Here is a 25,966-nt window from a genome sequence, read left to right on the forward strand (position 1 = left end):
AGGTAAATGAGTTAAATGTTGAGTACTAACTAACAAACTAACTAATTCATGGGTTTGAGCATAATCCAAAACTAATGATCAAACAGCCGTGTTACTTAGAGTATGCAGATTAGTCACCGAACATGTTAACACAGATCACCTCTGAAGTGTAGATCCTGTTTGTATTCAATCAAGTTAAGCTCCAGCATCATATAAAAACATGCTCATTCACATGTAACACGAACCCCCTATCCCACTCTCCAGTAAGTAATCCAAATGAATCACTGGACAAACACTGTGGACGCCTAGTTGAGGTGTAGGCTTATTGCTGAAGACTAGTTTGCCTATTTCACAGCAAAGGGCAGTGAATTTTATTGTGCTTGTCTTGAAAAAGTGCACTTCAATCCATTACTGGAGAGTGAGATGGGGGTTAGATGGTTCAGTGATGGGAAAGAAGAAATAATCTGTGTTTGCATCATGATGAAATAGCTTTAGCTTCAACATGTGGTATGTTCAAGTTAGTTGTTATACAGGACTCACGTGAAAAGAAGTTCCTCCATCAAAGCCCTTCCATTAACAACATCTGATTGACAAGAGGGAGTACACAAAGCAGGAACACACAGTGTGGAAACAAGTAGCACAGCATTGAAATTTGGCTTGAGCTGATTGTTATACTTTTGATGAGACTATCAGAGAGACAGTGAGTACACTGTTTGGTTCTAAGTGTTCCTGTATTTTCTTATTTGTCTCTACTCTGCAACAGAGGATGACCGGGCCCCCACAGCTCTGATGGGCCCCTTGACAGCCGGTGTCCAGGTGGACTGTAGGGAGGGTCCCTTGAGTGTGACATTGTTGGTGGTATGTGTGAGAGAGAAGCAGGGCGTTGCCTCAAGATTAAGGAAAATCAGGGCGTCTGTTCCCTGCAAGTGTACATTAGGCTCACCGACTTAAAAGCGCACTGGCCCTCCATCATTCTGCAGCATATTTTCACTCTGAACTTTTATTTTATACATGTGTGTGCCTCGTCAGCGCTGTATGCTAAATTATTCACAGTGACACGTTATGCCTCCGTTGAAAAGCATCTAAAATTGCCTGCATACTCTTCCACAGCGAGAGCGCTCCCAAGTGCGCTGCGGGAAGCTCGCAGAAAATGACAAGCAGATGCACCGACAAGCTGCTCGCATGGAACAGACGGCGGCTCGACTATCATGAGGTGAATCGCAGATCGCGTTGTTAAGAGAACAGTGAGTGATTTTGTGCTGCACTACGTCCACAGACGTCTGGTTTTCTTGACGTCAGGAGAAGTCTGAGCGGACCCGGCGCTGCGCACAAGCACAGCAACCACATCGCTCCCAGAGGGAAGGAGAACGCATCAGCGCAACACAGATCGCCATTTAGGTATGTGTGTGTGTGTGTGTGTTTTCTTCCCACTTACATGTTCACCGAAACGCTTCATCAACCGTGCAGGTTTTTGTTTTTCCATCGGCAGTAAAACTTGTAAAGCTTTCGGTGCGCCTCCGTGTCGCATGTCTGCAGCCTCCCGATTTCACCCAAAGATGCTGCCTTCCTTTGACTGCCGTACCCTTGAGCGCTGCAGCACGGCTCGCACACCCACATCGCCTTTTCTCTCTGCAGCCTACATGCATGATCTCAAACACGACACTCGGATTCGGTATTGCAGACATATTGCACCGGCAAAACGGTTTATTTATTTGTGTTTTTTAAATTCCCATTCATCCGCCCGCTTGTCATTCACGCCCTACAGCCTTAATGCAGAGCAGGTTGCCAATTGTTTCTCGGTGGAATACAGTTTGACCAGAGCTCTTGTATTTGTGGATCTTTTCTTAACAAAATTCAGAGCAACCTAATTGTTTATAGCCTCAGATGTTAAATATAGCTCAGGTCCCCCAGCTGGTATCGGCCTCGATTAACCATGCGTTTGTTTTCTTAGATGGTCCCTTTCTTGCGATTGTCTCTGCTGCACTGTTTGTCCTACTTTCAAGCTGTTATTTGTTGCTATTTATTGTGGTCTGGCCGGTTGTCAGCAAAGAAGTCTGGAGTTATTGTGGCACATCGGGCACATCTTTATTTTTGTCTTGATTTATGTGGATGTGTTTGTTCTTATTCATTTGCTATTAACACTTTCAGCCTTGTAAAAGTTTTCTGTCTCATTTATTCTCCCTTGTGAAATCAAGAATGACACAAGAGCAAAGATTTAAAATATAAGACACTGCAGTGCAGGCCAGGCCTACAGCTTCAGTGCTGTCTTTTACTCTGATTGCACTTCTTCAGCTTATTAATTAGTCTTCATGCATATTAGAGGAAACATGCCACTAACTCGCCTTCTTGTCATTCAGTCCAATCAAACTTTGTGGTGTTAAAAATGCAAGCAAGGGCTGCAGTAACCCCAACACTTAATCAGGAAAATCAGTGGTTTGTTCATTGGCTTTATGCAGCAATCACATCAGTCAGACAAACTGTAATGGACATTCTGTTACAGTGATGGCAGAATATCGCTCACAGTCTCAGTACTCAGTTCATAATCAGCTACACCAAACAGCGCGAGGATGCCTATTGATTGTCGTGTAATATTTCAAGACTTGTCCATTATTTCCACACAGTTTGCTGGAATGATGCTTGGAATAGAGTAAAAACTCACCGTAACACGGTGAAAAACCATGTCGCCTGTGATGGATTTTTTGTCTTAAAAGCTTATTTTCTTTTAAAGTCACTGGTCTCATCAATATATTGTATCATTGGTTCACTTCACCTCAGTCGTCCTGATCATCCGTTTGATTCCACATGCTGTGCAGCAAAGCTTAACGGTGCATGTACTCTGAGTCTATTCACTGTTTTTTTATTATTATTATTATTATTATTATTATTATTATTATTATTATTATTATTATTACTCTGTTCTTTCTGCCCTGTAGCTGTAGTGTGGCGAATCCGATCAGCGTTGTAGGATGCCTCTTGGAGAGGATGGAAATGGATGGAAAAAGAAGACATCAGACATCAAAGAACATTATGACTTCAAAGAAGTGCTGGGAACGTGAGTTGCACTGAGAGTTTTGTGCTGTTATCAGGGCGAGGCTGGATTACCAAAGGGGCAAAAAGGGCAACTGCACCGATGGCCTCAGACCCTCAAGGGTCCTGAACACCTCAGCATGTATCCTGCAGGATACTGCAACTTTTGCGTTTGCTTGTTTTTGGGTGATTTGGATGAAATGAGGGTTCCTCCAGAGGCCTTATCTTAGAGTGTGCCCTTTGTCAAAACTGGTCTTTAGTATCAGAGATTTTCCTTTTCTTAAAGGGATCACATTGTGTTTAAATCAAATTACCCCCCCCCCCCCCCCAAAAAAAAAACCTTCTCAAGCATTAAGCATGGGGCCAGGCAAAAAATATGCTCAATAAAGGTAATATATGTTAGTGTTTTTTGTCTGACCAGATTTATATTCTTACTGGGCAGCTACAGTTTCACTTGTCTTACTGAGATTATTACTGTGATTATTTCTGGAGTAACTTAATGCTTGAAACTAGAATTTCCAGAATTATAAAGCTGATTGATCAACACTGACAAGTACAAAGCTGCTTTAATGAAGTCAGACTTGTTTGTGTGCAGACATGAATGTATTTTTAGTCCAGCCACATTACTTTTAAGATAACTATGGGTCTTTGAGATAAGTTCTTTTCATTTGTTTTAAAAATCGTGGTAAGTGAAATTTTCCTGTACTGCTGACAGATAATTTAGTTTATTTTATTGTTTTTTTTTCTTGTTTTGAATACTGAGATCTTGCAGTGCAGTAGCTTTCCAGAGTTTGAGGCAAAATGAAATGAAGCTGCATTGTGTAGGCTGCTGTGATTGATGGGTACTTGCAAGTAACACAATGTACAGAGAGTTGGAGAAACAGAAGGGTCAAAAGTCACCCACCGCTCATTTTCCCTCCATCTGTCCATGCTGTCAGGGCTGCACTGTTTGAGTCTTGACCCTGGAGTCTCCAAAGAAACTTGACTGACATTTTGGACGTGCCTAACACTTATGTCCATTTTGACCCAAACTTGTGTTGTTGTTGGCCACCGTTGGACGCTGACTCAACTGTTTCCCACTCGCCTGAAAGTATCCAAAGATACATTATGTCCCTGGCCCATCTGACTTCCGTCTGAGCAGCACAAAAACATGTTAAATGGATTACAGTTAAGTTTTATGTGTATGACTGCTCAATGTCAGTGCAAGATAATCAGCAGAATATATGAAAATAAAATAATGAAAGACTTAACTGAATCTAATTTTGGAAACAGTTTACATTTTTCGCAGTTGGTCTTCATGACTGTTGGTGACCATGAGTTTAAAATGACACTGTTAAAGCCAGAGCTGCAATCAGTCTACATGTTTGACATGCATGGGTTTTATTTGCACATGTAAATAAGCCTGTGCAGGTATGTGTGTATGGTTGCATATGAGTGTGTTTGTTACTAAAGTAGCATCATTATTCTTCCTGCCGTGGACTTTACGTCAGTATTTGTGCACGTGAGTTAGTGCATTTCAAATTTAACACTGATTTATGGAGTCCAAGCAATATGACTTGGACAGCTAATGGCAGATTCACACTGAGGACTTTATTTTAACCATTACACACAAATTATCTTTACTGTACAGCAACAATCCCTCAGCCAATCCTGCCAGGCCAGCATAGAGATAACAGATATGTGCATAATGTGGAATGCACATGACTGATATGACAGGACTAATGATATTAAGGCAGCTTGGCCTTCATGTTAGCTCTGACTGGCTTCTCTTGTTGTGAGGAGAGAGGGAAGAGTCCTGAATGGATGCAAGGCCGTTTACAGTGCACAAGCAGTTTTCTCTTTGTATGAAAGCAGTGAAAGCTTCTGCTTTCCCTGAAACTAAAGTCTAATTAAATTCAATGCTTCTTTTATTGCCCACCACTTGTTCGTACACATTACAAGACAAAACCCGATGATACCTGTAATCTTTTAATAATACCCGTCTCTCTCTGAATGTGTCAGAATCAGCTGCACCTTCCTCTGCTCATGTGATGACTGTCCGCAGGGATGTGAGAGACAGTAGAACAGCTTATTTATTTCTCTCCATTTCTTAAGCAGTCAAGAGCACGCCTGTGCTTATGGCAGATCACATAAACCTGTTCCTGCAGCTTGATTTGTCTGAAAAAGTCAAGTTCAAGCTCATCTTACCAATGCATATGATGTAATATGATGGAATTTCCCCTTACGGGACTAATAAAGGAATATTGAATAATCTGGTGGCAGCTTCCTTTACATTAACCCTGATTGCGTTTGCTTATTGCTGGATACTCTGAAATCCCAAACAGATTATGTTTACGTTTTGATTTAATGCCTCATTTTGCAATAATCTGCTGAATTTATCTTCCACCTGTGGGGTAAGGGTTGCCTTGCAGTTGGTAATGGTGAGGGCTGGACTCACACAGACCTGTGTCTGCACTCTCCAGGGGGACCGGATCGAGCCCAGATGGTCGGGCGGCACCTCTCCCCCCCCCCCCCCAAACTAAGTACAAGTGACCTAGCTCACGTCCACCTGTGATGACACGAGCGTGCCATATGGAGTGTGGTTGTTTTCCTTCTTCTTGGAATCACACCTGCTTCCCCAGAAAGGCTGCACGGAATCAGATTTTAATGACTGCGCAACTCTGGTTCACATCCAAAAAAGTGAAATAGCAGTGGGAAGATGATAAGGCTGTCTGGTTGCGTCGAGTGCTGTAGGAGGACGTCAAATAAGTCTCCACCAGACTGTGTCTCAAAGCTCTGCGTGCTGTATGAAACGCACTTTGACTGGCAGTTTGTACATTTGAGAATTCATGACTGCTGCTAAATGCTGATAGCTTCTGTTATGATTCCACTAAGACTCGCAAGGAACTTAAAACAGTGATTGTAATTTCAAGTATGATATTAAGGGTTATGTAACAAGGATTGAAAGAGTGAATCGCCAGGATAGCATGTTCCCATATTTCAGAAAAAAATGGGAAGGCGGGGGGCTGTAATATCCTTTCCCTCCTGTCATTATAGCTGGACCTGGCAGAGGGCAGAATTAATGTGTTGACGGAAAGCTCCTTATGCTTGGAGAGAAGATTACAGAGGAGCTTTATCCAGGAATTCGGTGTGTGAAGTTAATTGATTTATGTTGAAATATTATATTCAGATCCTGCTAATCCTCACAGTTCTACCTCTGTTTGAAGTCCACTTCAGGACAAGCTGTCCTCAAGGTGGCAGATGAAAAAAATCCACCCACTCGGCAGCTATCGTGTCTGTCAACTGTTTGTTCGTATGTGTTTTGACTTTTGTTATACTCATTAACATATAATAATGTCATTTACAGAGGATGAGCTGAATGAGATCTGGAAGACGTCTTTACATAGTTTTTGCCAGAGACTGTAGATGGCGGGGGAGAGAGTAGAGCAGCTCACCCATCACTGTAGTTGTCATAGGATATTGTTGTAATCAGTGTAATTACTAGAAGCAGCGTCTGTGTCAAGTCTGACTTTCATGGACGTCTTTTCTTTTACAGTTTGATTAAATGTCTCATAGTTGGAGATCTGCTTGATTGAGTTTGATGTGTGTATGAAATAGGATGTTGGGGCGAGACTTACAGGCTTACGAGCAGTGATACTGAAGTATACAGTAAGTTGAGTTTATGAGTCCTGTGGACAGAGACAGCCCTGCAAGCTGGCAGCTTATCTGACAGAAATGAAGAGCATGGGGCCCGTTAACAGAATGATTTCAGACAACAACACAGCAGTAAACAGTGCCAAGCATCCGCAGCGGAGTACTACCTTTCTACATCACTCCACCACACAACCATTCACGTAACAAAATATTAACACGATGCATGCATGATGATGGAAACCTGCAAAGAGCTGCAGAATTTGGTGTTGATTCTCAGTTGGAGCAGCAGTACAACACCCCTTTCATAATGATTCATTGTTGAAACATCAACCCTGTCTCCTAGAATTTATGTTTATATACGAATAATTTGCATGCATAATTAACATTGTGCTGACGAACATAATCACGACCCAGATTATGTTCAGAATCAACGTTTATTTCAGCGAATGAAAAATAACACATTATATAATGTGGTGGAGTCGCTGGGGGATGGTCAGGGTGGATGGAGGACGTACAAAGTGCAGGACAGTGACACCAGAATCCAAGTTTTGCCTCCAGTCTGTTGTTTGGTTTGGCAACCAAAGCACTCTGGTTAAGGTTAGGGATAGATTCTGATGCCTGCTGACTTTTCCTGTATTGAAACAGACCATGAGCAAGTCCTAGATGAAACCATAAAAAGTTGAATAATGCTGTTCTCACTTTGAGCGAATAGTGCATTACATGGTCATTAAACATATGTTCAATATCAACATCTTTGTGACTTGCAAAGTATTTTATTTAACAATGATTCCCTATTGTGGTTATAGAAAATGTAATTCAGATGCCATTATGTTTCCCTCAAAATGGATTTGCTGTTGCTAATGAGTTGTATATAAATGCCATTTATAGAAGACTCTGAAATCCATATATTGGCATGGCATATTTGGCATGTGATACAACAAAGGATAACAATAACATGAACTTTAAATGTCATATGCCCTTGAAGAAGAGACAAAGATACTAGATATGCGGCAGGCCAGTTTAAGAATTACTTGTGCAGTCCAGGGGGATAATGTGTAGGAGTATAAATACTGTGACTATGCAGCACTAAACACTGTTTGAAAGTACTTGCACTGGTTGCTTTGTTTATAAAGAAGAGCAGAGGAGTTAAGAGGTTTGACATAAACATGACTTTAGCAGAGTAGATGGAAAATATACAGTTGTACAATTGTTAGTGAATGGCTCAGTCCCAAGCCTCGTTCATGTGAAGAAAGTTCCATCATAGTGATGGAAGAATCAGCGTGGAGATTGTTTGGGATTGTACTACAGGCCCATGTCCTCATATATCTGCTTGTCTCTTTTTGTCTCAAACACACACAAACATCCAACCAGCACACGCACAAAATGGATTAGGCTAAAAAGAGAAAGCTTTTTTTGGGACTTGGAGGCATGTTGGGCCGGAAGGCAGCGCTTGCATCAGGTGAGATCGATAGACTGCTGGATGCTCATAGCTGCAACAGGTCTGACTCGCCTGATTGATGGTGCATCTTTAAAACAACAGGAAAAAACGTTTGCCATTGCAGCAAACATCCATCACACATCCATCATTTTGAGCGCAGAGGGCTTTAATTATATCACACTCTCGATCGTGTAGTTAGTTACTGTCAAACCGGAGCAAAGCTGATGGCTGACACAACAGTTTGTCTGCTGCAACAATAAAAACACAATGTTAGGCCTGCTTGGAGGGACTAGACGAGCTAATTGAACTTATGATGTGGATATTTAGTACACCTTGCACACCAAATAGATTGTAATGGTGCACTTTTACCAAGAATACAAGTCTACATTATTATGTGTCTTGCCACTGGCTCCATGCAGTAGTGGACTTCCTTGCCTACACTGTCCGATGCTCTCTGATTGGACGCTGCCACGGATGCTGCTTGATGACCATTGCTACAGGATTTACCAGCTGAGACATCTTTTATGTTTGACTGGTGCAACATGGTGAAACTTGCTAGTAATCACTGGGCTTTACAGTCCCAGTCCTGGTTTCACCTTCTCTTCATAAGCTCAAGACTAGTTATAATGTCAGTTTTCATTATGTGGATATTTACTCGTTGGTTACTTAAAGCAATTAAAGAAATTAAGGCATACCTACATTTACAAAGGATTTGCAGTTAAAAGACCAATGTATAGGTTTTAGGGGAATTTCATGGCAGAAATGCAATATAATATTCACATATTGCAGCTCAAAGAGGTTGCATCTGCACCTTACAGTGGAGCTGTCTTTTTGCTTAGTTAACCAACAGCCTGTCATTAAAATTCATCATGGTAAATTGTCAGGTGGAGCTGCAAGGACATGGAAGACGGCAGTAAGGGCACACTTATCATAGGGAAAGCACTGCGAGACGCTGACAGTGATATGAGAATGTGTGAATCAATATTTTCCCTCATGGACAGCTGGGCTTACAGTGTCTTCAAGAACTCGTGTGTGTGTGTGTGTGTGTGTGTGTGTGTGTGTGTGTGTGTGTGTGTGTGTGTGTGTGTGTGTGTGTGTGTGTGTGTGCATGTGTGTTTGCGTATGTGTGACCCATGCTGTGGTGTTCATGTTGTGTTGATGGCTTTGGGGCAGACACCATCACTCTGCTACAGATTCATGATCGCCAGACATGAGCTTTAATGTCACGCTTCATCTATCTATCTATCTATCTATCTATCTATCTATCTATCTATCTATCTATCTATCTATCTATCTATCTATCTATCTATCTATCTATCTATCTATCTATCTATCTATCTATCTATCTATCTGAGGCGTAGTTTATCTGCACAAATGTCTAAAAATATGCTATGATGGTCTTCTTCATGTGCACAAAAACAGCCGAGCGTCATCTATGAGTCCAGAGACTAATGACTCATATGAAACTTAATTATTTCAATTTGTCAGCCACAAGTTAATGTGCATGCCAGGCTTATTTACTGGCATAAAATAGATAAAATGATGTGTCAAGATTTCAGTGGTCTGTTGCTAGCTGCTGGTGGAATAAAGAAACTGTTCCGTAATCTGAGAGTGAACAAACTGAAATTTATTACGCTGGACAATAAACTAGATTTTTCTTCCATCTCATTTCACAGCTGTCTAATGTTAAAACTTACACATTCGCTATCGGTTCAGAAAAACAGCTACAGTAGCTCCCTCCCTTCTTCTCTCTACTGTTCCTCTTCCCAAACCCCCTGAGAGCCCACCCCTACTATGTCTCCAAGTAGAAATTAGCAACTGGATGGTTAATTACAAAGTGTCTCGCGGCGACAGCAGAAAACTGTGTGTGCAAGCATTTTTTTTCTTTTTGGGAGCAGCAGATAAATCATGGATTAGGTCACAAAGAGTTTGAATTTAACTTAATATGAGTAGATCATAAATTACACTAAATGGCATCTTTCAATCTAATAATATTGTTTCTTGTCTCGGGAGAAACAGCGTCAAACTCATCTCGCCAGCTGACAAATCTGACAATAGGAGCGGTGAAAATAACAGATCCTGTTACTTTACTGACACTGCTGCTACCGTTATTATTTCGCTGTGTGGGTGGGATCTGTTACATAGAAAAAACAATGTTCTGGTTCCTTAGTTTTGAGGATTGCATTGCTCTCATTGCGCCACGTTGCTGCTCAGCACTATTTTTATAATAACTGGTTGAGGCCGTGTTTCCTTGTCTTAGATTGATTGATGAAGCTAACCAGCTAGAGCGAAAATGATTAGGTGAGTAATTGAATAGTCAACTGGCAACTATTTTGATAATCAAATGTGACTGAATTAAAAAAAAAAAGCCAAATATTCTCTACTTCCATCTTCTCAAGTGTGATTAATTGCTGCTTTTCTCTGTTTTCTGTCATTGTGAGCTGAATATCTTTGGATTTTACATTGTTGGTCTGACAAAACGAGACATTTTGAAGACCCCCACCTTGGGTTCTGGGAAACAATGACAGGCATTTTTTACTATTTTCTAATATTTAATAGACAAAAATTCTGCATTGCTAAAATAATCATTAGTTGCAGCCCTTTAACAAACAAAGCTTTTTAGAGTCATCCCCATCTGTCTCCCTGTCTTGACTCTTTGACCCTTCTATTTTAAACATCCAGTAAGGTTAAATAGATTATTACTCACCGTTCATAGAAGTTTAACGCTCTGGACCCTCTGAGGAAAGCCTGGCTGGAAAAGCTGCAGACTTAAACACATTAAAATGCTTTTATGGGTCGATGAGAATTTGAGCTTTATGTGATTTCACTTTGAGATTATTTTAAGGACTTTTGAAAATGAAAATGAAACCGGAGATGTGTGTGAGGATCGCGCCTCCTCGTGTGCGTCGGCTTCACTATGCAAACGTTTCTGCCGCGCTGGTTCGTTGAGCACAAGATGGCCACGGTGCAAAGCCATCTCAAGGATTACTGCAGGTCCACACTGAGTATTTATTATGACATGATAACATTGGGAGGGCGGGTTACTGAGAGAAGGTCAGCTTGCACAATAACTCTTTGGCTCTGTAATTAACTATGAATAAGCATTAGATGCAGAATAAACAGAAAGTGTATTACATGGTTTCTTTTGCTGCATCACCACTGTGAAGTCTGCACCCTTTTATTCAAGGTTGCAGACTTAAGTGGCTCCTCGTGTGCTCCACAGTGTGACAGCCGGGAAAGCAGAGGGAGTATTTGCTAAAGCATGAACAGTGAACTTCCATTGTGTATTGCATGACAGTACTGTTTCACACGCATGTAAAGGATCCCTGCGGTTGCTAACAATGTTGGTGCGTTCAGGCCTCCTGAGCTCCCTCCCACGCTCCTGTGGGGAGACTGTGTAAATACACACTATTCTCTTTCTCACCATCACCATAATCCATAATGCAGTCTAGTCTCCCTCAGAAACAGCCGCACTACATTTACTGTATCTATTATTGAACGGATTAAAAATAGTTTCTCTTTTCTAAAAGCAACTGATATTACTATAAATGTCTGTATGTGACTGTTCACCTCGCCTCCTGAGCTCAGCCCCAAAACCTCTCGGCAATGTCACTGTTTTGAATTATTCATCTAACACACACACACACACACACACACACACACACACACACACACACACACACACACACACACACACACACACACACACACACACATGACTGAATGTGGGGTATTTTGAGATCTTTCTAAAAGGCTCTGGTGTTGTGGTTAGTCCAGAGACAGTTTTTAGGAGGCCACAACTAGATCTTATAACTGGGCTTTATTTTAGTGGGGGAATCAACCAAAAACGCACTTTTGCACTGATTTAAAAAACGATCTGCATTAAAAGCTCTGAATACTCTGAATACTGTCTCGTTAGTACCATCTTTTGTGCACCACCTTCCATCCATTATGGCCCATAGCGTAAGAAGACTGAATCCTACTTCAGCTCTCCGATCTTGTCCACTTCACCTCACACTCCCACACATTTCTCTTTCTTTCTCTAATGCGTGCATACATTTGCGTGCTTCTGTTTTAGGGGAGCTTTCTCCGAGGTGGTTCTAGCAGAGGAGAAGAGGACTCAGAGGCTGGTGGCCATCAAGTGCATCCCCAAGAAAGCGTTGGAAGGGAAAGAGAACAACATTGAAAATGAGATTGCGGTACTACACAGGTGAGGTCAAGTTCCTCGTGATGTGTCAGCGGCGGTTTGGTGTCCGGTGCCAGGAATTAGCCAGAGCAGCATCTTACAGCAATCTATGTGCAGATGCAGATTATATGCAAGGGGTCAATTGAATGGGTGACTAAATGCATGGTGTCAGTAGAAACAGTAGGATTGTGCACCGGAAATGTCAGGAGTAAAGAAGATAGACCTATTTTTAGTGTCCCTGTTGCCAGGGCAACAGCACACAGAGGCGGAGATGGTGTGGAGTTCCCCGCAGCCGTGTACTGAAGAAAGAGAAAGAGACATGGAGGGTGGAGACGTGCAGAGAGGGGGTAGGGTATGATAGGAGGGAAACACGGAAAAATGGGAGGAGTGGAGTTTGGCCAAATACTTCAAGTCACCATCGGATAAATGAGAGAGAAAGTTTCAAAAAGGCTGAAAAAACGCAGAGGGGGTCTCTGTTTCTGCTGAAAGTCACATTAGCTCCTCTCAGCTGCCGATGTGTTACAGCGACGAGCTCTCGACTCTCCTTGAAAGCCAAGAGAGATGCTCGACTGTCTGCTGGTTCATAACAATAAATGATGCAGTTCACTGTGTGTCTGTGTGTGTGTGTGTGTGTGAGAGAGAGAGAGAGAGAGAGAGAGAGAGACTAACATTTGTTATAGTCACTGTGTCACACCCTGTACTCTCCACAGCTGTTCCTCGTTAAAGCTTGAAGCTGCAGACGCATGTCGTTGTCATTTGTACGGCATCATGTGTTTGATCTGAGCGGCTTTCCCAATTTGTCTTTCAGGGCAAACACACAGGTTTGATGCCAGTTTACTGTAGCGCTGCCTGATGCAAAGAGACAGCAGATCGCCCTAAATTTCAATTATGCAGCAAGAATGCCATCTGGTGACCAATTGACGGGAAGTGTTAGAGAAATGTGGCTGAACTGAAAATGCATGCTGCATCCTATCTGATGATTTCTGTCCGTTTATCTTCCTCAGAATCAAGCACCCCAACATCGTTTCCCTGGAGGACATCTTTGAAAGTACATCCCATCTATATCTGGTCATGCAGCTGTGAGTTCTCCTTCCTCTTTATCTCACACAGTTAAATGACAGAAAGCATTTAGCAGGTAGTTTTTACTGTGAAACAATGATCAGCTTCATCGGTTTGCTGATTCACAGAAAATTAATCAGCACTTTCTGAAGCAAAAATGCCAAACGTCCTCTAGTTCAGGATATCAGATGGGCTTATTTTCTGTTTTTCTCTGTTTAACATAAATGTAAAATGAATTAATTTAGGTTTTGGGCAACAAAATAAAACATTTCAGAATGTCACCATAGGATCTGGGAACTTTTTTTAAGTGTCATTTTATTCATTAGCTTTAAGTTAACACACAGTTTTCCCCTCAAATAGCTTTAAACATGTAAAATCATCTTATTCCACATTCTAGCCTCATATATTCATATATATCACATATATGTACATCATATATGGTCTGTATCAACTGAAAGATTGAGCATAATCAAGACTTTTATTATCTTAGAACTGAACCAAATATTCTAGATGTATTATGTATAATTTGTATTTTTTTAATGATTTAAAGGAATTAATATTCATTCAAAGAACAAAGGTCTGTGTTTTGACCAGTATTAGGCTGCACAACATGAGGTTTTAATGTTTTTATTACAATAACGATAAAAGCTGCAGGCTGAACTCAATACAAACCTTCTATTATTCATGTCTTCACAAAGCCTCTTTAAAAGACTCTTTAACCTTTCTTTCCACGATTTTCACCTTTCAGGGTATCTGGAGGTGAGTTGTTCGACAGGATTGTGGAGAAAGGTTTCTACACAGAGAGAGATGCCAGCCAGCTCATCCACCAGATCTTGGATGCTGTCAAATACCTCCACGACATGGGGATCGTCCACAGAGACTTGAAGGTATTATTGCTCAGGGACAGCAGAAATATCGGCCCTTTCCCTCATTTGCAAAATTCAATCTTTCGTCTTGTTCTCTGCAGCCGGAGAATTTGCTGTATTACAGTATGGACGAGGACTCCAAGATTATGATCAGTGACTTCGGCCTGTCAAAGATCGAGGGAGCGGGCAGCGTCATGTCCACCGCCTGCGGTACCCCTGGATATGTGGGTGAGGCATTTATTTCTCTGGTCAGCCAGTTTCTCCTCATCTCCCCCCTCTCTTTCATGCGAGCACTGTTTCAGCTGATATCCCCTCTTCATTCACTGCGTTACAAGAGGCTCTTTCATCCACTACTGAGGCAACTACAAGTGTTTCAGAAGTGCTCTCTACCTGTTTAACGCGACCTGCCAGATCACATGCTATCGCTGAAAGGTCAAGATCACTTGAATTCGTTCTCACTGCCCTGTCGTGTGTTTTCCGGTTTTCCTCAATGGGTGCGTTCCGCAGCTCCTGAGGTGCTCGCTCAGAAGCCGTACAGCAAAGCCGTGGACTGCTGGTCCATAGGAGTTATTTCTTATATTCTGTAAGTCCGACCTCATTCATCACTGACGAGTATGTGACGCGCCTGTTTTCTAGTACTGAATGTGTTCCCACATCCCTCAGGTTATGTGGATATCCTCCGTTTTACGATGAAAACGATGCCAAGTTATTTGAGCAGATTCTGAAAGCAGAGTATGAATTTGACTCTCCGTACTGGGATGACATCTCAGATTCAGGTACTCCCTGTTACTAAAAGTATCTGCAGCAGTGAAAACTGATCAAACTGTTACAACATGAGCTACATTTCTGTTTGCAGCCAAAGACTTCATCTGTCACCTGATGGAGAAAGAGCCTCTGAAGAGATATACGTGTGAGCAGGCGCTCCAGCATCCATGGTAAGAAAACCAAAAGACTGCTCTGAAGAAATACATTCATGCTCATCTCTGTCAGTATTTATTGATGGTATTCTGACTGTTTGTCAGTGAGTTGATTGAAGGAGCTGAAGAATTTAACAATGTCATTTCATTTGAACTCAAATTATCCAACAGTAACTTTCCCTGACGTAGAACTTAATGGCTGAAACATGTAGACGTGCTAACCTGTATTTTAATTAATGGCCACGTGTTATCAAAGGCTTTTTAGTTCACTACCTTCTTGAGTGCCTCCGACTTCTTCACCAGTTCTAAACTATTTGGATCCCCAAACTGAAAAGCACTCTTTGCAAACTGTTTCTCTTCTTTTAACCACCAACAACTTTGATCATATAATCATTTTTTTAAGACATTTATCAAGAAAAAGCACCAAACGTTCTGACGCTCCAGGCGAGGATGTGCAGCTTTTACTTGTTTCATATTTTGGTAAATTAATCATTTTTGGGATGTGGACAGTCAGTCAACCAAAAAAAGCAATTTAAAGATGTTTTTTTTACATCTTTGCATAAAAAATGTATTAACTCCTCAAAATAATCGACTGTAGTGCTGCAGCTACCAACTGTTTTCACTATTTATTAATTTGTTGATGAATTTTTAAGTGATTAAACGATTAATGTCGGAAAGTAATGAAAAATGCATATTTGAATTTCCCAGAGACGAAGGTGACACATTCAAAAACATTCATATCACACAGACATGTATCAGATCTTCATGTTTGAGAAGCTGGAACCGTCTTATATTTGGCATTTTTACTTGAAAAATGATTGGAATTCATCAATTATCAAAACTGCTGCCAATTATTTTTGTTTCATGTACTAATCAACCAATGACACTAATGAATATGCACTCCTCAGGCTCCTCAACTGCCTGTCTAATTGTTGTCTAATTCCTGTTGACTTTGCAGGATCTGTGGAGACACAGCTTTGGACAAGAATATCCACGAATCTGTCAGCGCCCAGATCAAGAAGAACTTTGCCAAAAGTAAATGGAAGGTCAGTGTCTTGGCTGAATCAACAGTATTAAGACTGGCAGAGTACATTTGGTTCGCCTTTGCTGTTTTTCTCCCTCAGTAGCTGTCAGACACACACCCTTTATCTTCTCTCTCTCTCTCTCTCTCTCTCTCTCTCTCTCTCTCTCTCTCTCTCTCTCTCTCTCTCTCTCTCTCTCTCTCTCTCCACGTAGCAAGCATTTAATGCCACAGCGGTGGTGCGCCACATGCGGAAGTTGCAGCTGGGCACCAGTCTCGAGGGACCCAGTCAGATTACTCCCACCAGTCCCTGCCATGGACATCTGCTACCAGAGGAGGATGAGGAGGAGGAGGAAGAGGAAGACGATTTGGGGAATGGGGAGGAGGAGAGCTGTAAGTCATCAGTTCACAGTGAACGAATGAACGCTCTCTGTCAGACCTGTGTCTCACTTCACTTATGCCACAGTATGGATTCAGTGATGTATGATAGTAGTAATAGATATAGAGGATGGATTTATGTGTGAAAGGGGATGAACTTATGCCGTTAATTTAATTATGATTTCTAAACTTGTACATAGCATTCATGTCCGCCAGTAAAGTCAAATGAAAAATTTGACAAACCTAGTGCTACATTGTAAATCACAGTATTGTAACCCTCTTGTGCCGTTGTTTTGAGCTGTCCTGCGACATGAAAGCTTGCAAATAGTGAGGACTCTCCTTGTCTCACCATATATCCCATGTGGCATGAATGGACTCGGGCTTAGCCTTGTCTCAGACAAATGTGTAGAAGGCGGAAAAGGAGAAGACTGAGTGAGCGTGCATCAGCCTCAGGCAATGTCGTCCAAGTTTGAGCCTCAGACGGCACCCAGAGAAGGAGAAGATGGGAGGAGTATGAATGTAAAAATGGCAGGGATGAAAGGAGGGAAGTGAGCGGATGATGGCAAGAGAAGAGAAAACTGAGACAAATAAGAAAAGATGGGTCAACTAGGTATACACTAAGTAGGACTGACAGGTGATTAGAGGCTAAGCTGAGACACGACGTTGCTCCTGAATCCTCAGTTAAGTTGTTATTTTCCAACCTGGGTCTTATTTTCATAATTCTGGCAGTTTTAACTTGCCAACTTTACACTTTGCCAAGTCAGAGATTTGGGAAATGGGACTCCCAGCAAAAAAAGAGTATAGGCCTATCAGGACAAGCAGTGCACGCCTCCTAAAGCTTTCGAATAAACACGTTTTACATGAATCGTTTCAAACTCTGGTTACTGAATGTAAAAACATAAATTAGCACCAAGGTTTGGCTATTTTTGATGAACTTCATGGTGATTAACTCAGGACATCCAGCTGGCTAACCAAGCTAGCAGCATGGTTAGCCATCTTGCAAATGATCTTTTAATGTTTAGAAATGTATTACTGTTGCTTAGCATGCAGACAGCTGACCATTTGATCCACTTCAAGGCTTTTTTTCCAGTTGATTTTGAGGTGGTGAAGCAATGGCAATCAGACCTGTGAGGACACTCTTAACCGTCCTCGTAGTAGTCTGCTGCCCAGCATTTGCACTTAGTTTTCTTGAATTTCTTTAGAAGATGACAGTCTTCTCCCCTCTTCAATCTTCTCTTGTTTGCTACTACTTCTCTAGTATGCAGACGCGCTAAATTGACTTTGACTCACAGCCTGGCACTTGCAAACAAACCAGAGTGTGCAGATGACAAGGCAGCTGTTTGGTTTGCCGGCTGGTCACCCCAGTAGTAGATCCCTATGCAGTTAGAAACAGTATCGAATCCAGGGAGCCGTTTACTTTTGGCGAAACTAAATAAGCGTTTGGAATGACTTCTGTGTTTATTAGGAAAGCTTTAGGAAAGCTTTGACTTGCTGTTAGAGTTCCTGTATCTCTGAAAAGGAGGTGGTGTGTGCAAGTCATAACCCATAGTCAATAGTTGATACCAGAATTTCCCATTTAACTTCACACGTTTTCTGTTTTGCTCTTCTCTCCAGTGTCCCACTACGAGGACGGCCGTCGTGGAAGCACTGAGGGCAGCACGGATCGGGACAGCCTGAGAAGCTGCACCTACTGCTGCAGGCCAGCCAGTCGCGTCTGAGCACAACCTCCCATTGTCATGGAGCGCCCAGAGCCCGCCCGCCCAGTCTGGCCAGGAATGCAGAGTAGTTATCAGGCAGTGTCCACCAGAGTACATCCACAGCGAGCAGGTCACTGTCACAGTGTGGAGAAACATCCTGTAAGTCTTTGTCCGAAAAAAAAACAAAAACAAAAAAACCCCCACACTTTTTTAACTTTGTTGCAGAACAGAAAGCAAGGCTGCTCCTAGTCACAGTGGATTAAAGGAAGGGCCTGATCATCCTGAAATAAACCCCCAAGCAACCTAACACGTAGTTGTCCTTTGTGCAGCTGTAGCAGACAGTGGTCATCCGGCAGTGTGTGCATTACAGGAAGTGGTTCTGGATGTTGGCTTCAGGAAAGAGCCAAGCCTCTTGAGTCTCAATCAAAGATGAGCCAGCGGCCTAAAGGCAGTCCTCTCCATTCTTTTTGTTCTCACATTATCTCTCACATCTACCTCTAACCGCAGTTACTGTCTGTCTACATCCATCTGGCTCACACGCGCTACATTACTGGCAGCTTTCTCCAAAAATCTGGCCAGACAGGGCACAAAGAAAAAGCTTTCTCGAGGGGGAGACTACCGAAAGCTACTCCTGCATGTCTTTACACTCTTTCCCCATCGATGTGACTCAGTCCAGTCACTGACCAAGTAGCCAGTTAGTTGACTAGAGTTAATCTCATGGCTTGTCTTCACACTGCCGATGCCACCTGCCCATTTGTTCAGTTCGATCACTCTGTCTTATTTCTCATATGAAGTGTTTCTGTCCTTTTCTAAGTATTTACTGCTTTTGTTTAAAGCCTTTTTTTGGAAGGTGATTCTGGGGGCTATGGACTCTATATTCTGGCTCAGACTGGGTTTGTGAAGAGTGGTTCTGACCTGGAGTGTCTGCATGCTTCTGTTGGGGAAAACATCGACAATGTATGAATATCAAAAGGAGACACTTTTTTTTTTGTTTGTTTTATGGCTGTTCTGTTATCCGAGGCTCAAACTGAGATCCCCGCAAGTCCCTGAATTACTGACCGTCATGTTAGGAGGAGTTATTTTGATGGTGAAAATTATGTTGAGAATCCTCCGTCACGCTCATCCGCCCTGTTCTGTTTCGAGCAAGTGTCGAAATACCCGCCTGCTGTCAGTCTCTGGGTCTCACGCTGAGTTGGAGGGATCTCAGTCTGGGCGCTCCGCCTGCTCTGTGCTGTGCACCTCTAGTGGAAGAAGTTTTGGTCTACTGTTTGCATGACCTGGTTAAATATGTTTACATGAATGATGATCAATTAGTATAAACACACATGATTATTATTACTCTGTTGTATTGAAAAATGATGTAATACTGTAATTTTGAGCTATATAATGTGAAGTGAGTAACACCAGAAGTAATGTTGACAAAGTACAACACAGCACAGTGGACTTATCATTTGCATTGACTATGAAGGCCAAGTCTACCTGAGTGACATTTCTCCTGTACTACGTTCAGTTTCAACTCAAACATTTTTTTTTTTCCGGTCTGTTTTCTTGCCGTCGCTTATTGTAGAAGCTGTTTATCCCCATCTGATCCCCAGACACAGGCTGAAAAAAATATACTTCATTTTACACAGGTGCCAGCCACGGTGCAAAACATGGAAAAAATAAATAAATAAATAAATAAAAATATATATATATATTTCACTGGGTTTGAAACGTCACCTGTCTGCCAAGGGAACAGCCTTCAGTGTGCAAGCTCGACTCTTGCCCCCCTGAGGAGATGAACTGCAGTGCTAAAGCCATACAGTAGGAGGGAATATTTTACTGTAGATTCAGATTTGTTGCGACTCAGATGAAGGCCGGCAATGTTTTGGCAAAAATTAGACTCTTTCTGCGACAATAGGCTGAAAACACTTTAATTCTGATATTAATCATACCATACCATTATTAATTTAAGGTATGCCATGACATAATGCCATGTTAACAGTCGTTAGCTGTAGAGATAGCTAACTGACTCATAAAAAAAATTGGCTGCATAAAAGTGGTTCCTCGTTCTGTCATTGATACTTTCAGGTCCATAGTGCAGTAAAATAAGGCCATCACTCTGGATTTACATGACTGTAATCGTGGAAAATATGCAAACTGTGTGTGAAGGGCTTCATGTTAACTGTAAGATAGCCAATGTTGATGACTTTGATAATCTGGCTATTCTTTGTTTGGTAATGATCTTATGTTGAACCTTTCCTGGGATTTGTTTCCACTTGGCTGTGTTTTTTTAAAGCTTATTTTACCCATTACAAACACATCTAAATGCATAAAGAAACACGTGTATATTATATATATATAAATATAAGTATATATTGTATATCCTTTTTTTGTAAAAGCTGTTTTGAGCTACAAATGTATGGATGCAATGCATCATGGGTTATTGAACAAGATGTAAGACAATACATTGATTTGTACCCACTGAGATAAGATTGCAGGAAATGAAATAAAACTTCCTTGTCTATGCATTGTGTGTTCTGTCGTCATACAATAGCTCTATTTTTACACGTGCGCTGACAGCTTGCTGATTTTTAAGCATGTGTACTCGATTTATTTGACCTCTTTACTACTTTATTAACTAGGCTTCTTGTTCCCTCTATTGTCATACCCAGTGAGTAACATGCAAAACCAGTGATTTCAAAGATACAATGGAAACAATGAACATAAGGTAGTGCAGCCCAAATAACACCACTGTAAACTACAGCCTCAAACATTACCACACTGAACTGTTATGTCATATATGTCACTGTTATGGATTATATTATGAGATATAGCTGTTGGCATCAGTCTATTTACAGAATTCTTAAAGGTAAATATTATCTTAATTTTTCTGGTACACATGCAAACGAATCATTATCATTTCATAAGATTTATTTGTTCTATTGTTTTCCAGAAGAAGTCTTCTCCTCAGATAACACACGTCCTTCATAATCGAACGAATGTTGACATGAACTTTTTCACTTTGTCTGCAGGTTTAATTTGTGGGAACACATAGCTAAATATATTTTTTAAGGTAAATATTACTAAAGGGTGCACAAAAGAGACAACAGAATTAGAATAATTCTCAGTGTTGACATCAGTCATATCATTTGTGTCCTCTTGATACCACAGACCTGAATATACCAGTATACGGTATACTATAAAACTGTGCAGTCAAACAGTGACACTCTTCATTATACTGACAGGATCTTCATTTTGTTGAGTATTATGGAAACAGCAAGACCAACTGCAGACACAAAGAAAAACATGTTACACAGTGGTAGCATAGACATTCACATATTACGGTGGTAATGATATGTTACAGCTACTGTACACACGACACCCAGCAGTCTAATTCAGCCAAACAGACTTAATGATGTTATTCAAGCGCAATCATTATTCTGTCTGTGCACACTTTGATTTCCATTGATCCAAACAGAAAAACTGCTCCTCTACCCATTCGGGCAGTTAATCACCAGGACGATTTGCTGCCAAATGTCTTATTTCACCTCATTCGACTGACTTAATTTGTCTTTAATACTAAGCAGAAAAAAAGCACGTCAGCTCCAGTAGTGAGTTTATATTCCCTGTTGATTTCCCCAACAATCTATTGCTTGACTGTCAACAGAAAACATGCAAAATTACAGAGTCACAAATCACAACTGTCACACTTCTTTTTCTGCTGCATCCATCACTGCAGTTCGTCTCAGTCTCTCTTTGACTCGGAGGAACTCTGGCCCCTCTCGCTGTTGTCCTTCGTCTCTCTCCAACTGGGGAGCAATGGAAACATGCTAAAATGAAAAATGTGCTGGTCATATGCGAAGCCACAAGAAGACACTTTACAAATGTCTAGGTTTAGAGGTTTAATTATGCCTAGAGTCAGAACAAAAACCCGTGGCGAGGCTTGCTTTTATTACTACGGTTATTACTATGGAACAGTTAAAAACTACCTTTGTGTTACATTTTGTAGGTATGAAAAGTGTTGTTCAAGTAAAGTCCGAGTGATTGATTGTTTGGTTTTCCTGCCAGAGGCCAGACTGGACCTGTGCAGTGTCTAAAGCATTGTCTACACTGCCCTCCAGTGGCTGACTGCAGAACACCTTGATGCTCCACAAACATGTGAGCAGCCTCCTCCTACCAATGTCAACCCTCCATATGACAATACTGACCATTTTTACCTGCTGTAATACTTTCTGCCCTGTGGTGGTTTGTGTGATTTGTTGTGGAAAAACAGAGCCCGACCGATGCACACCTTTTCCAGCCTCTGATGTCTTTTCAACAGCTCTTGATGAAATGGAGATCTGTTCTTTGTTGCCTCCTCCTGATCCCTGCTCGCCTTCATCCTTTGTTCCCATTTCCTTTTTTCTAAGGCTCTCTGGAGTTCGCTCTTTCCTTCTTGCGACACCCTCCTGACAGAAATACAGGAAGACTTTGAGATTTATACGAACAGTGAAACTGAAGTGTGAGTGTTTACGACTGTCCGTGTGTCTGTCCAACCTCTTGTGGGTCATCTGCAGTTCTTTGTGGAGCTCCTGGTGGCTCCTGGAGGCTGTTAAAGGATTGAGAGGTTTTTGGGGTCTGATGAAATTACTGCTCTCCTCCTCGCTCTGTAACGGAGGAGCCTGAAGCTCTGAGCATCGGTCATGCTGTTCAATTTGGTGTGTCTGCATTACTGAGGCTGAAAAAGAGAAACATACCAACACGCTCTAAATGTTTCCCTGCCAAAATCACTTGTGTGTGCAACTTTTCCAGTACTCATTGTACCAGCTGTAGTGGCCAATGTTGCACAAGTAAGTTTTAGTATTATAAACACACACTACAGCGGCTTTTAGTGACACAGTTAGCAGGAGATCAAGCACTATGACAAACACTGGAGCTCTAATGACCTTAATTAAACCTCCAAGCAGCAGTGAGCTAGTTTCAGGCTTCACAGGGCTGAGCAAAGTCACTTTAGCTACTTTAATTCTGTCTAAAAAAAACATAATTGTTTCATCATTGCAAAGTACGCAGTGGAAAAAAATGTCTAATTTCAAGAAAGATGTCGTGTCCTGAGGTCGGGGAGCTCGTTGATGAAAAATCTACTTTCATGCATTGCTCTACATATGTTTATTTGTACTTTGCTCTGAAATGTGTTTGCAAGAGTCAATATGTTAACTGGAGGTAATGACAGGCTTATGAAAAGAGAAACAAAGGTAATTGAAGGTGCTATTGTGATGCTGAGCCCTGTTTCAGCTAGAATTGATCAAGCCAAAGGATTGGAAAACTAGATTTAAATACAGAAACGTGCACTGAACAAAGTCATTTCACTGCCAAGCTGAGTATATGCCTGTTATCTTATGAGTATGCTAGCAAAAAGACTTCTGGAGAATTCACTTTATCGGTCAGTTGAATTAAAGGCTGTTTCTATCCGAGCCGGTTATCCAACAGTCTTGACTCAAGACTACTGAAGCGAGCTGTAACGGATGATGGTAAATGCTGACACACAGGCTGAAACAACACCTTGTCAGAAGTTTGCTACCATGAGCAACAGCCATGCAGCAGTAGCAACTGGCTATATCAGACAAGCAAAGGGTGTAGCAACCAAACCAACACACCCAAGCAAGGGTGTGTTTCTTTGTATATGATTCATTTTTCTTTCGTGAACGGATGATTATACCACTTCTTTCAGAGTGACAAAGCCTCTCTTTAAAAGCCTTAAATGCCACCAGGCATATGGTCTATTGACAGCCACAGCGTTTTGTTGACTTAACAACTTGTGGCTCAACGCTCCTCTTTAATGACAGTTAGAATCAATAAAAATGCTTCTGCAGCAAGTGCCACAGTGACCAACTGCTTTTTATCACACATATCCACACATATATCTTCTGGAGTTTCTCCCCTTAACACAAACAGAGCAAAAACGGCAAACACCACGCCCCCACCTCTTCGTGATAAAGTTGGTAAGAATAAACTTTATGCATGGCTCACTGATCAGCTCTGCTCTGGCTCACAGAATAAATATAGACACTCATTTGGAACAGTTGCTCCATCAGATCTTCTGTAATACTGTGTGTAGTACACCTTGCTACTGCTGAAAATAAGACAAATAACTGCAGGGTGGTTCCAAAATTAGCATGAACAATAATAGATTTCTCACCAGACCCGTTCAGGTGTGTCTCATTTCGACCTGGACAATGTTGCAGATCTCGCTGCCAACAGAAAAAATCAATGACATGTCACACATAACAAGAATATAACTCACAGTTATTACCATCTTATCCCTGGGATAGAGTGTTTTTTTTTTTAAAAAAATCAAAATACAAGTGTGTGAACTTAAAAACAAAGTGCTATGACACATGATGACACTCCAAACAGGCTGAGCTGGGCAGGTCAACACAGCGAGAGCGGCACAAAGCTGTATTATGATGCTGACAGACAAATGAAGCGCTCTAGTTCCACGTGCTCAGTGAAGCGAGGGCCCTCACTGGCGAGGTGGAGGGCTGCCACCTCATTAATGACAGGATCAAACAAAACACTGTTTGATTCCCACTGAGTTACTCGTTTGCTGCAGTTTGAGCAGAATTAATAGTTGAGACCAGAGTTATCCCCCTGTGGGATTCAGACTGGACAGCCGGAAAGAGTGATGAAATATTTGCTGAAGTTTGAATGTTGATCTGGGATTTTTACATTATCGATTTAGGGATGTGTTGCATAATGCCTGCAGTAGCCTTGGCTTGGTGTTCAGACACCTGCAGCCAGTGTTCAGATAAAGTACAGTTTAACCAAGATGACAGTAAATGGTCAGAATGAGTGAACAGTGCAGCCTAAATGAAGCATTTCGATGACAGCTCTGTTGCTGGCTGTTGTTTGGTTGATGATGGAGGAGTCATGCTGTTTGGCTAAATCTCCAACAGTGGGTATTGTGTGGAGAAGAATTAATAGGACATGACGGGATAAACACTCTCCAAGGCCCACTCTCCAGTGCTGGCAAGGCTCTTTTATATTGGATACTGCATTTGGTCCAGGCACTCGCTTGTCTTTAGGAGACAGTAATAACAGATGAACCTCCCACAGAAATGCTATAAAGTTTTAATTGTGAAAAAGATGACACATTAGCACTGTATATATCATTTGCTGTGACACACAAGTAAGAGAGCATACAGTCGCACGAGGGTTTTCATCAGCTTTCAGTCTCTTTATCTCCTCAAACACACACTGAATGCCAATAGAGCATTCGTGCCACATGGATCCGTCTGCTGGATTATCTTAACATGACGTCAGTAATGGAAAGTAAAGGAGGAATAAAACTGACAAACTGACCTTCTTTCCATGGGTGACTCCCATGTCCTCACTGTCAGAGTCCAGACACCTCCTGGGCTCGCAGTGGACAGACTTTCAGTAATAATTTGAGGATCCTCTCTCTCTCTACTCCAGCAGCCAAGAATGTCAGAGAGGGGAAGCTTCTCTGTGTTTGGACCAATGATGAAGCTCCCGGGGAAGCAAGCAGCAGCCCAGTGGAAGACAAACCCCGGAGAAAGACGTGCTGGAGGAATATTCTGTCTGCAGCGGTGGTGGAAAGTAACAAAGTACATGCACTGCGCTTTCACTTCTTTATGTTAACCCAACCCCAAGCTGGGAACCTGGAAACTAAACTAGCAAACTGTATAAAAAGCAGTAAGAACGAGCTCCGCCAACAGTAATACTGAGTACTGCGGTACTGGTATTTTTACTTATGTGAAGTACTTTCTCTGTCAACAGCAGGAAA

The 25,966-nt window shown here is 41.7% G+C and overlaps 2 protein-coding genes across 2 annotated transcripts; one reads left to right on the forward strand and one right to left on the reverse strand.

Moving 5' to 3' along the window:
- The first annotated feature begins 869 nt into the window (after positions 1–869).
- Positions 870–20,709, forward strand: camk1a (calcium/calmodulin-dependent protein kinase Ia). Its single transcript, XM_070959637.1, has 12 exons — positions 870–1,377; positions 2,913–3,031; positions 12,156–12,287; positions 13,268–13,342; positions 14,071–14,209; positions 14,290–14,416; positions 14,696–14,771; positions 14,852–14,964; positions 15,045–15,123; positions 16,064–16,151; positions 16,342–16,519; positions 18,119–20,709. The coding sequence occupies exons 2-12, from the start codon at positions 2,946–2,948 to the stop codon at positions 18,220–18,222; spliced, it is 1,197 nt and encodes a 398-aa protein (XP_070815738.1). The 5' UTR covers positions 870–1,377; positions 2,913–2,945; the 3' UTR covers positions 18,223–20,709.
- A 763-nt stretch (positions 20,710–21,472) lies between these two features.
- On the reverse strand, positions 21,473–25,661 carry LOC139329091 (actin-associated protein FAM107A). The gene is made up of 5 exons (XM_070959230.1): positions 25,522–25,661; positions 24,359–24,410; positions 22,720–22,900; positions 22,475–22,631; positions 21,473–21,992 (listed from the first exon to the last, which is right to left on the reverse strand). Exons 1-5 carry the CDS (start codon positions 25,543–25,545, stop codon positions 21,888–21,890), a joined length of 519 nt encoding a protein of 172 aa, XP_070815331.1. The 5' UTR covers positions 25,546–25,661; the 3' UTR covers positions 21,473–21,887.
- Positions 25,662–25,966: the final 305 nt, after the last annotated feature.

This window comes from Chaetodon trifascialis, chromosome 3, assembly GCF_039877785.1.
Source record: "Chaetodon trifascialis isolate fChaTrf1 chromosome 3, fChaTrf1.hap1, whole genome shotgun sequence".
In the NCBI taxonomy this organism is placed as follows: domain Eukaryota; kingdom Metazoa; phylum Chordata; class Actinopteri; order Chaetodontiformes; family Chaetodontidae; genus Chaetodon; species Chaetodon trifascialis.